The 13172-nt window shown below is 38.8% G+C and overlaps 1 protein-coding gene across 1 annotated transcript; it reads left to right on the top strand.

The window, feature by feature from the left end:
• The first annotated feature begins 3652 nt into the window (after window positions 1–3652).
• LOC143020243 (uncharacterized) lies at window positions 3653–12851 on the top strand. The gene is made up of 2 exons (XM_076176418.1): window positions 3653–3755; window positions 7718–12851. The coding sequence occupies exon 2, from the start codon at window positions 7736–7738 to the stop codon at window positions 9335–9337; it is 1602 nt and encodes a 533-aa protein (XP_076032533.1). The 5' UTR covers window positions 3653–3755; window positions 7718–7735; the 3' UTR covers window positions 9338–12851.
• Window positions 12852–13172: the final 321 nt, after the last annotated feature.

The raw sequence follows: 13172 nt of genomic DNA, 5'->3' as shown, positions 1-13172 counted from the left end.
TCAAAATAGATTTTAGAGGGGATTGAGAGAAATTGGAGAACTTGGAAGTAAGTTCCCTGAATGGGTAAAGGATCTATTGAAAGACTAGTACATGAGAACAATAATGAAAGACGAGATGTCAGGCTGGAGGAAGGTGATGAGCAAAGTATCATAAAGGTTGATCCTGACATTTGTAACATTCTTGTGTATATGACATAATGGAAGATGACAAGCTACACTAACATATTTGTAGATTATCCAAATATCATGGGCAAAGGGAGGGAGTTCTGCAAATTGTTACAAGATATAAACTAAAATGGGGACAAATGTCCCTGATGGCATCTCAGAGCCATTGTTCAATCAATGACTAATGCTGTGACTCGCACAAACACTCGCATACCATTTTCTTGCTCTAGGGGTTAGTACTGGTCTTTAGTATCAGTGGAGATTTTTTCAAACCAGGAGCATAGCTCAAACTCGGGACCTCAACCATAGGATCCCAAATTGTCCACCACTTCACTAGGAAGCCATAGAACATGTGTATGTACATATATAGCTAGAGTGCTTATATCATTGGTCAGGCTTTACTTTCCCATTTTTAAATCTATGTACCAAGGGCTTTCTCCCATTATAATGGAGGTAGCCACGTCCAAGGCATATACTCACTTCCACCCAGTGGCGTAGCTAGTGCTTTTGCCGCCCCTTCTCACAAGGAATTCAATATTACAAATGCACATTAACTTCTTAAAGTATATATATATATATGTGTGTGTGTGTTAACACGCTTGCAAACTGTCACGCTTTATTATGCTTAATAACGTAGAAAAAACTGACATCTATGAGAGACTGATTAACGTAATTTTATATCAATCATACAAGGACCAAAAATGCCGCCCCTACCGCCCCCCCTTAGCTACGCCACTGCTTCCACCCATTCCACTCCCATTCACCACCCTTTGTTTCCTCTTATCTTAGCTCCTCATGGATGAAAGGTCATCCCTGTATCCCACCCACTGCCCTGGGTCAGAAACAGTGCAGCAAGACACAGCTGGTCTCCATGAATGACACCCCGCACCTCCCCCTAGGAGTGATGGTGGGTCCCGCGCCATGAAAATCCACCTGAAAGCCGACGCGGCGCCCCTCGCCGCCCACACGACCAAGCCGACTCCGTTCGCATTTCAGGATCAAGCGAAGGAAGAACTTGACTCGACGGTGCAGCAAGGTATCATCACGCCTGTCGATGAAGCGAGCTCTGTCGCCGCCGCCTGTGCTGGCGCCCTTCGACCCCGCCCTGCCAGTGGTACTGGAGACGGATGCGTCTCGCCTCTACGGCGTCGGGTACGCCCTCCTCCAGGACCACGGTCAGGGGCACTTACATCTCGTCCAGTGCGGCTCGCGGTTCCTGACGGACGCCGAAACCCGATACGCCACCATTGAACTGGCGATGCTTGCTGTCACATGGGCCGCGTCCAAATGCAAACTATATCTATTTGGATTGCCCCACTTCACGTGATGACGGACCATCGTCCGCTCATCCACATCCTCACATCAGGAGCGTCGTCACCGGCAACGCCTGCGCTTAGCGGGGACGACTCGTCGCTCACCGCCGACAGGATGCGCCCGCCTACGGCCACCTGCCTACCTGAGTGTCTTCCGGGTTCCCGCCCGACCGCTTCGCCCTACCCAACTCCGTCCATCTGTATTGGAAGCTCCGGGACGCCCTCTCCGCCAACGGGGTGGGGAACTGGCGCTGTACGGCCAGCGCATCGTCGTCCCCGCCGCCCTACGGAAGCACCCACCGACCTCCGAAGACGCCGCCCCCGTCGCGTCCCATCCCTCGGTGGAGGACCTCCGGTCCTTGTGCCCGGCCCCCTGCCGCTTGTCCCGGACCGCGGATAGGCATACCTCTCCCGATGGTCCTGCGAGCGCGGTAGGGGGGAGAAGTGTGTGTGTGTGTGTGGGGGTATGTGGTATAGTGCTTTGGCCCAGGACACTAGCATAGAGCAGGGTACCATAGTGTCGTGGTCTGCCCTGACCAACAGTGACGCTTCCCATACAAGGACCCATTTCGTACCGTCGACAAGGCCCCTTTTCGTACGTATACTAGGCGTAGCGGTCTTCGCCCTGTGTAGCGAAGGACGCTGCCCCCACGCAAATCCATACCCGTCAGCCTTTCCGTGCACATCTCGCGCTCCCATGTACGCACAACCCACTCATTAATAAACGCGTGAATCGTCCAACCTGTATCACTGCCCCCCCCCCGCCTGCAACATTGTTTCCAAACAAAAGGGAATTAAAGAAAATTTCAAGTTTACATCAAGTTGTTTTACTGATCTACGAGGCGATATCGTTTTGATTCTTATCCATACTTATATATTCCCTCCTCAATCTGTGCTCAGTGCAATATAAATAGGATACAAATAATACGTAATTACACTCCAGCAAACACTAGCGTGGTGGTAGGTATGTAACGCTTCCCCACAGTTCAAGTATGTTCGTTCCTCTTCCCTTAAGTTTCCTATCCAATTATATACTGATTTAAGCTGTTCAAATTAATAATAATAATAATAAAAACATACCCTAGGGGGGTAAGTATTTAACGCCCTCAATTGCGCGACTGTAACATGTGGGTATTACGTCTATAACCTTCCGGCCACCTTGGTAAATATTACCATACGCATAATAATTTATCCAAATCCACATAATTTTAGCATTGGGAGAGGACACTTTCGGCTACAATCCCTTTTATGACGATTTTTAGATAAAGGTTCTTACAACCGAATGCACAGGATTCTTACGAACACTAAGCGTCTCATTTCTAGTGTAATAATGTGTATTCATCGTCCGTATCCTACCTGTGAAGACCGGGATCTGTTGAACCCAAATACATATAAAGATTACTAACTGCAATCTCAATATTTTCCATACTTTCCAATGATATTTCTCTAATCCGCTTGAACCGGCCCGAAATTATGGGGATCTACTGTTAAATGACTACCACCTCGTGTGATACCCGCTGGATACCCGCGATTATGTTTGACAAAGGTCATGTCTAATACATTGCAATACAAGTCAAGGCTCCGTTTCGTGATGGAACATTTATGTGTTCAAAATCCTAAAAATATTCTTTTAATGGAATTCTGAACTGGAGGGTGGGGATATTTCTCCTAAATTTAAGGCTCCTAATCGATTCTTACATACGAATACGTCCTCACGACGTAATGGACGGGAGTAGTGAGACATGTAATGTCCACCATGCATACTCGCGATTTAGTCATGTAGACCTTCGGGAGAAAAATGAATAAACAATACTCAGTTAAATCCCTGGCCTTACATATCATTATATAACTAAAGTGATTATATTTTACATTTCGTTTTTATGTCATACTCGGTGTAAAGATATCTCCCAGTTAAAGGTAAAGCACGCTGGCAATTGGGTTGATAGAATTGATCATATCGTGGCCAGGTTTGATACAGCGAATCAAATACAACACGCCAGATCGTGACATATAAATAGGGGCCTGCTACCCGGGATTATTTTTCTTCTTCATTGGATGAAATAATTGGTGTGTGCAAAATACTTGAGAGAAGATAGAAGAAAAAGTAGAAAATTAGGTCACATCGAGTGAATTCAAACTATGATCGATCATAAAAACAGAGGCTCGTCTGCAAGATTTGTTTGTTTACATATAACAGGTATACAAATAGAATAAAAAATACGCACAAGCAGATTAAATCGTATTGATAAAAATTACGACTTCGAGGGATTTTCATAGGTAAGAGAAAGAAATCATGATATGAAGGAAGTGAAAGTAAAATACATGAGGGAAATATAAATGAAAGACGTAGTTAAATCGATCTTAGACGAGAGACACTTCGAAGAGAAATAAAATTAAAGCCGAACAGCGCGATCAACGTTTAACTTGGATGACTAGGGAGAGAAGTATAGAGAATATTGTCATAAAGGCAAGTCAATTTGCCTCCAAATTTGATTAAAGGGAACTAGAACTGTTCTTTTCAACATTCGAAGGCACAGCGAAACAAATCAAATCCTCCCATAATTTATTATGATTTTTTCTCATCCGACCTAGATATGGACCAAAAGGTCTCCTGTCGGCATGCTCCGACAAAGCTTTGTAATTCTTTGTAATCCTACCCCCAAAAGACTTGTGTACGCAGTATTTGACAAATAAAATATATATCATTATAATCAAATTAACGATGAAATACTAAAGAAAAGGCATATGAGATTTTGCCTGAACATTTCGGAAGGAAATTCAGAAAGGTTAGGAGCCAGGGTCCAGGTACAGGTACAAAATTAAAAAAAAATATCCCTTAAATTCTTGTTGCACATGAGAGACCATTTCATTAGAACCAAAATACTTTTTAATTTTTTTAAATAGCTTGGAAAAATAAGGGATATATGATTTTTTAAAATATTTTTCTATTCTGATTTTTTGGCAGGACTTTACTATAACAAAGTGTGAGAATTAAGGGTAATTTGTATAGATTTTGGTAAAGAAATACACATAAACTCTAAACCAGTGGTCCAATTTTATTGAAATTTGTAATATTTGGGTTTTATGGATCAACAAATCACCTGAGTATGTCAAAAACAATGTGGAACATCTCCATTATACCATATTTGCCTTTTCATGGCAACTATCAAGTTGTCAGTTTAGAGATGATCATCAGTAAAACCCAAACCACTGCCCCAATTGACATGCAACTTGGCATGTGAAGGTTTTATGGGTCAACACATTACCTGAGCATGTCAAAAAATAATGCAGGACCTTCCTTTTATTCAATTCTTACTAACACTTATCATGTTGCCATGGCAACTATTGTCAATATAGAGAGAATCATCCATAAAATCCAAACCCCTGGCCCAATTGACATGCAACTTGGCATGTGCAGGTTTTATGGGTCAACACATAACCTGAGAACCAATGCAGGACCTTCCTTTTATACTATTCTTACTAATGCCTATCATGTTGCCATGGCAACTAAATATTGTCAATTTAGAGGTAATCATCCATAAAATCCAAACCCCTGGCCCAATTGACATGCAATTTGGCATGTGCAGGTTTTATGGGTCAACAAATCACCTAAACATGTCAAAACCAATGCAGGACCTTCCTTATATACTATTCTTACCACCTTTCATGTTGCCATGGCAACTATTGTCAATTTAGAGATAATAAAATCCAAACCCCTGGCCCAATTGACATGCAACTTGGCATGTGAAGATTTTATGGGTCAACAAATCGCTTATATTTCATATCCAATGTAAGAAAGAAAATCTAATTAAAGGCATAAAGCACACTAGCAATTGGATTGATAGAACTTATCAAATTGTGGCCAGGTTTGATACAGTGAATCAAATACAACATGCCAGATAATGACACAGGATTCAGTAATAGCTATATCAAATCTCTCTACACATGCTTTACCTCGCAGCAAATCAATTTTATTTATTACGCTTCTGCTGTTTGTATAAACTTTTAGTTTATCCTCCCTCCACCTGCTAAGGGGTGGGGGGGAATCATGGTATATAGATAGATATTCTGGATTTAGGTTGCTACCAAGACCAATAGTTAAATAACTGATATATAAAATCAGACAAAATTTATATCTGTTGCCCTGGGTCTTTGTTGCAAGAGCCTCTTGGCTCCTAGATAACCCACAACAGCCACTGGGATGTCCCAGAATTCATGCAGGGAAGAAGTATTATGATTTTGTGTAAGGATTGTTAGTGTGAGGCAATGCAGGATGTGTCCAATGTCGTGTGGTGGTTGCATTTAGGTCAGTTTCTATAACCACTCCTATTATGTGTTGGTAATGGCTTAAAGCTGGATGGTGTCCTGAATGCGAGCATGTTAGTGTAGTTCTTGCTTCTTATGTGTGGAATTTTCCTGTGGGGCTGATGCATGAGGGGTTTGGTCAAGTATTGAGTTAAGTGGTCCATCTTGAAGAGCTTGTTTAGTGATGTAAGTGTGAATGTGATTTTGTCTGGTACAGGTGATAGGATGTTGTATTTGTTTGAGAAATAAGCTGATTTTTTAATTTGTTTATTTTACAAAGGATTACAATGGTCAGATGTGGAAAAAATATAATAATGATAGAAAAAATATATATACTGTATATATATATATATATATATATATATATGTATATATATATATATATATATATATATATATATATATATATATATATATATATATATAATATAAATAATAATAAGTAAAATAAATAAATGCATAGGTATAGTTAAATGATAAACAAACAGGTAAATAGTAAATAATAATAGATTGACAGATAACTAATAAGAAATGAAAATCAAGCAAATAATAATAAGCAGACAATAACAAATAAATAATATAAAATAAATGGCAGTCATTACAGCATCTTGCTTAGGTCTTTATCTAAATTAAATTTAAAGCTTCGAACTGAACTACATTGCACTGCCTCTGCAGGAAGTTTATTCTATTCAGCAACTACACAGTTGGGGAAGTTGTTTCTACCCACTTCCAAATTAAATCTGTTTCCTGACAATTTGAGACCATTATTTCTTGTCAGATTCTCATTCAGCGTGAAAGTTTTGTCACTTTTGATGTCAGTTCCCTTTAGAATCTTAAAGACCTCTCTGAGTCTACGCTCTTTTAGGGAAAACAGATTCACATGTTTTATTCGATTTTCATATGATTTTTTTTTTTATATTTGGAATCAGTTTTGTGGCTCGCCATTGTACTTTTTCCAATCTGTCAGTGTCTTTAATGAGATTTGGTGACCATACAGAAACAGCATATTCCAAATGTGGACAAACTAACGATTTATATAGCTTGTTAATGAGAGCTAGACTTTTGAGGTCAAAAGATCGCACAATCAGTCCTAGAATCTTATTTGCTTTCTCAGAGGCTGAAATATACTGCTTAGATGATTTGTGATCGTTACTGATAATTATGCTGAGATCCTTTTCATTATCTACTTTTTTAATGAATTTCCAAATAACTTGTAATCATACTTAGTGTTATTTTTACTTGTGTGCATAACCTTGCATTTACTTGTGTTAAATTTCATTAGCCACTTTTCAGACCATTGCTGTAATTTATCTAAATCAGCAAATTTGGAGACAGTAGATTTTAGTCCGTGGTCCATATCATTTATATATACTTTACTATGAATAGAAGTGGCCCAAGAATGGAACATTTTTCCATCTAGAAGTTTTGCCATTTAAAACAATTCTCTGTTTTCAATCATTCAACCAATTTCTAGTCCAACTTAATAGGCTACCACTTATTCCATGTGAAGCTAAATTAGTAAGTAGCCTTTCGTGGGGGACGGTATCAAAAGTTTTTGCAAAGTTTAGATATATTAAATCTATATTGTTCCTTTTGTCATAATTTGAGATAACTGTGTTGTAGAATTCGAGTAAGTTAGTCCTGCAAGAACATTTCCATCTGAATCCATGCTATCATTTATCCAACAGTTACTCTCTAAATAATGTTTGATAGCATCTCAGATAATAGTTTCCATCATTTTTCCTATGATTGAAGTCAAGCTTATAGGCCTGTAGTTATTTGGTTTCTTTTTGTCACCTTTTTTGAATATGGGAGTAACATTAGCTAGCTTCCATTCTCTTGGGACATATCCAGATATGATGGATTTCTTGAAAATAATTTCTAGTAACTTGTCACTTTTTTTTTTTTTCTCTCTCTTTTTTCTTTTTTTTCAGGGCAAGGACTGCCTTTAAATGTTCATTGGAAGAGGAGGTACTCCTGGAGATGGGAAAATGGCCAAGAGTAATGTTAATGATATGCTGCCGGGCCACTCTGGAGAAAAACCTTTTCTTTGTCGTCTTTGTGATAGTGCTTTTGCCCATAATTGTGATCTTCGTAAGCATATCCAGATCCACACAGGAGACAGATCTTTCACATGCGATCTGTGTGAAGCTGCTTTCTCACGTAAAAGTAGTCTTCTCAGGCACATGAGGATACATACTGGAGAGAAGCCTTTCCATTGTGAGATGTGTGGTGATGCTTTTTCATATAAACATGTTCTTAGTAGGCATATGATGATCCACACTGGAAGAAAACCTTTCCAATGTAAACAATGTGATTCTGCTTTTGCAATTAAAAGCAGCTTAAATCGACACATTAGGGTCCATACTAGAGCGAAAACTTTCGAATGTAAACTATGTGATTCTGCTTTCTCATTCAATGATCATCTTAAGAGTCATATGTTAATTCACACAGAAGAGAAACCTTTTAAATGTGATCTATGTGAAGCTGCTTTCTCAAGTAAAAGCAATTTTCATGAGCACATGAAGATGCATGCTGGAGAGAGGCCTTTCAGTTGTGATATAAGTGGTGGATCTTTTTTTAATAAAAGTGATTTTAGTAGGCATATGAATCTTCATACTGCAGAAAACCCTTTCCAATGTGAGCTATGTGATGTTACTTTCACACGAAAAAATAGTTTTCATGAACACATGAGGACCCATACCAAAGAGAAACCTTTCCAATGTAAACTGTGTGATTCTGTTTTTGCACGTAAAGACACTCTAAATCAGCACGTTAAAATCCACATTGGAAAGAAGCCTTTCCAGTGTAAACTATGTGATTCTGCTTTTGTACGTAAAGGTAGTCTAAATCAGCACCTTAAGGTCCACACTGGAGCGAAACCTTTCCAATGTAAACTTTGTGATTCTGCTTTTGGACGTAAAGACACTCTAAATGAGCACATTAAGATCCACACTGGAGAGAAGCCTTTCCAATGTAAACAATGTGATTCTGCTTTTGCAATTAAAAGCAATTTCAATCGTCACATTAGGGTTCATACTGGAGTGAAAACTTTCATATGTAAATTATGTGATTCTGCTTTCTCATTCAATCATCATCTTAAGAGTCATATGTTAATTCACACAGGAGAGAAGCTTTTCAAATGCGATCTGTGTGAAGCTGCTTTCTCACGTAAAAGCAGCCTTCGTGAGCACATGAAGATACATACTAGAGAGAGGCCATTCCATTGTGAAATGTGTGGTGGTTATTTTTTAAACAAAAGTGATTTCAGTAGACATATGAAGGTCCACACGGGAGAAAAACCTTTCCAATGTGAGCTGTGTGATATTACTTTCATACAAAAATATAGTTTTCATGAACACATGAGGACCCATACTGGTGAGAAGCCTTTCCAATGTAAACAGTGCGATTCTGCTTTTGCACGTAAAAGCACTCTGAATCAGCACATTCGGGTCCACACAGGAGAGAAACCTTTTCAGTGTAAACTATGTGATTCTTCATTTGCAAATAAAAGTAATTTAAGACGTCATATTGTGGTCCACAATGGAGAGTAGTCTTTCATAAGTACTCTATGTGATTCTGCTTTTGCACGTAAAAGCACTCTGAATCAGCACATTCGGGTCCACACAGGGGAGAAACCTTTTCAGTGTAAACTATGTGATTCTTCATTTGCAAATAAAAGTAATTTAAGACGGCATATTGGGGTCCACAATGGAGAGTAGTCTTTCATATGTACTCTATGTGATTCTGCTTTCTCATCCAGTGCTCATCTTAAGAGTCATATGTTAACTCAAACAGGAAAGAAACCTTTCAAATGCTAGGAGCGTGAAGCTGTTTTCTTACGTAAAAGCAGTCTTTGTGAGCACATGAGGGTACTTATTGGAGAGAAGCCTTTCCATTGTGAGATATGTGGTGGTTCCTTTTCACATTAAAGTCATCTCAGTAGGCATATGATGTAATGCAGGAGTGTGTTGGGTAGGCTGTGTATACCTTGATCTTGAGTTGCTTGACAAGATACCTCAAAATAGACTTTAGTGGGGATTGAGAGAAATTGGAGAACTTGGAAGTAAGTTCCTTGAGTGGGTAAAGGTTATTCTGAAAGATTATAGAACAATAGTGAAAGAAGAGGTGTCAGGCTGGAGAAAGGTGATGAGCAAAGTATCATAAAGGTTGATCCTGACACCTGTAACATTCTTGATACAGTATGGAAGATATGACATAATGGAAGATATGACAAGCTACACTAACATATTTGTAGATTATGCAAATATCATGGGCAAAAGGAAGGAGTAGTTCTGCAAATTGTTACAAGATATAAACTAGTATTTTATAGAAAAAAGAAGGGACAGAAATGTCCCTGATAGCATTTCAGAGCTCATATTGTTCAATCATTGAGTAATGCTGTGACTCTCACACATACACTCGCATACCATTCTCTTGCTCGGGGGCATTAGTACTGGCTTGTAGTAATTGTGGCCATTTTTCAAACCAGAACCACAGCTCAAAGTCTGGACCTCAACCGTAAGACCCCCAAAGTACTCACCACTCTTCCAGTAAGCTATAGAATGTGTGTATGTATGTATGTAACTACAGTGCATATATCATATTAACAGTGAGGCTTTACCTTCCCAGTATTTTTTTTTTTTTTCTACCTATATACAAAGGGTTTTCCTCCTTATAAGTGAGGTAGCCAAGTCAAAAAGCCTGTATCCACTCCCACCCATTCCATTCCCATCCACCACTTTCTCCTCCCTTTCGGCTCCTCATGGATGAAGGGTCACTTCTGTATTCCACCCACTGTTTTGGTTCAGAAGCAATGGATCAAGACAGTATATACAGTGAGACCTCATTAACGGACGTTAATTAGCTGTGTTTGCAGTGTTTTTGTTGTGTTTTCAGTGTTTTTGGTGCTGTTGTTTAGTGCATGTAATCACTATGCCACCCAAAAACCACTCCAAAACACCAAAAACACAGCGAAAACACCGCAAACACAGCTAATTAACGTCCGTTAATGAGAGGTCTCACTGTACACATCAAGACCACTTCATTTGATTGGTACGCCCCTTCTCATGTGTAAAATAGAGAAGTCGGGGAGAAATTCCTCTGGGCTGCTTCGAAATATTCACACATAACCACTCCCTACTCCCACCCCCCATCCTTGTATCATAGTATCATCTATACACAGCCTTTCTCCACTCACCTCTATCTCCAGACTGCTCCCAACTTTGCTCAACAGACATTCCCTTCTTGCTCAAAAACCCTTTCACCAAGTCCATCTCGTCCTCAGTCATCCCCTCAAGGTCACTCCATCTACCTCTGCCTTCCACACCTCTTTTACTAATCTTCACTCATTCTTTCCATGTTTCCAAACCATCTCAGTACTCTGTCATCAACCCTATCTGCCAATTCCTTTTCCACCCTGCTCTCCTCACCACATTTCTCACTCTATCCAACTTTGTAACCTCTATCATATTTCTCAGATATTTGATCTCAAACACATTTCAACTTCTCACTGCTTCTCTTAAATTCCAAGTCTCTGCCCCATACAGTATTGTGAGCACAATCACCCTTTCATATAATCTCTTTGCATCCATTCCCAGATGCCTATTTTCACAACAATTTAATCCTCAGAAGTATTTGCAGAACTATTCAGGCACTCCTCCAGCACTCCACCCTCCCTGAGACACATACTAAACCCCACTTGTCAGTCCACCATTACTGTACATCATTTCTTCATGTACTCCACATGCCACTCATGTAACTAGGTATTTTTCCTCCTCTCATTATATTCAAAACTCCTTGTACCTCATTTTTTTCTTCTAATTTCTCCTTCATTTTCTTCTCATCATCATTATTTTCTTAGTGTCATCCGCTGTTACCACCAATCCCTCCCTATCCTCCTCTGCATTCAACAGCTTTCTAAAATAATCTGCCCCTCTTCCCACTCCTACTTCCACTTTCGTTGCTATCTGTCTATCAGCACCTTTTACCTATTCTTCTCTACTTGACTCACCTCCCCTTCCTGGTACAAGACAGTATTAAGAGGGGGACATCTTAATGAAGGGACTGTCACATTACATTAAAGTAACATTATTTCTCTGAGTAGAGATGTCCTCTAACATAGACAAAATGTTGTGTGGCTCTAGTCATACAGGCACCCTGTATAGTCCCAAAAGTGTCGGCTGCATACTACTGAGCAATTTATACAGCACACTAGCATGCTGCCAATACCCCAGTCGGTTTAATTATTGTTATCATTCTGGTAATGAAGGTTTATTTACTTAATTGTTTTCACCAAATGTTCATGTTTTGCGTTTATCTCGGTTCTGTGTCATCTGTTAAAATGTTATCATGTCACACTTGCTATCTTTACGTGGTTGTTTTATTGTGAAACATGTCTCAAGTAATTAAGTGTTGGGCAATTAAAGTGTAACCACTTGGAAAATTAAAGGTGTCTGATTTTACCGGAATTAGTTTTTAATATTTCCCGGAGTCAGTGATAAATAATTGCTAAATAAGTTACGCAAGAACTCTTCAATTTTTTAGTTATTGTAATTTGAAGTCACTGATCCTATCCCCAAAACATCTGTATCAGCCATTATCCCAAAACCTACCCGTAGAGCCAATTACTCCGCAGTAACGTCATCAGTTGTGTCGTTCTTCATGCATTGTCATTGTGTTGAGTGGCGCAGGTTATTTAATGTCAAATTTAGGAGATATGACAATGAAAAAAGCACTTATGAGGAAAATATACGATTTGAATGAAAATAATATGAGAACAGAGATGGAGAATAGCAATTTATATTGATAACGGACAACTCTGAGAGAAACACAAAAGAAGAAAGCTTATGATAACTGCTCATAAACATTTATATTATTCTTGTACAGAACATACATGGTGAGCTAAATGATGTGGCTAAGTTCACTAACAATAATACTAATTTTATAAGCATATGCAAAAAAAAAGACTGTTTTTGTAAATTTATATTGACTATATCACAAATACAGGGTGTTTCAGAATATTTAAAAAAAAAACATATTGGTGGGGGCTTCTCACAAGATACCTATTGAAACTACTGTGTATGTAAATATATATATATATATATATATATATATATATATATATATATTTAAATATATATATATATATATATATATATATATATATATATATTAGATTATTAGATAACAATGAACTGGACAGCAGAACAAAAGGATTTCTGTGGAAAGACATACTACAAGACTAAACCATTCAAGACTGTTCAAGCCAAGTATAGACGTTTGTTCGATTTCAACCATTACCCACAAAAGTCAAATTTTCAAGTGGGTTCGAAAATTTGAGGCTTATGGAAGTCCAGAGGATCGTAGGAGTGGAATAAAAATAATCAC

This window comes from Oratosquilla oratoria, chromosome 39, assembly GCF_046742065.1.
Source record: "Oratosquilla oratoria isolate Oo_2021 chromosome 39, ASM4674206v1, whole genome shotgun sequence".
Taxonomy (NCBI): domain Eukaryota; kingdom Metazoa; phylum Arthropoda; class Malacostraca; order Stomatopoda; family Squillidae; genus Oratosquilla; species Oratosquilla oratoria.
This window is presented reverse-complemented; position numbering and strand designations above follow the sequence as displayed.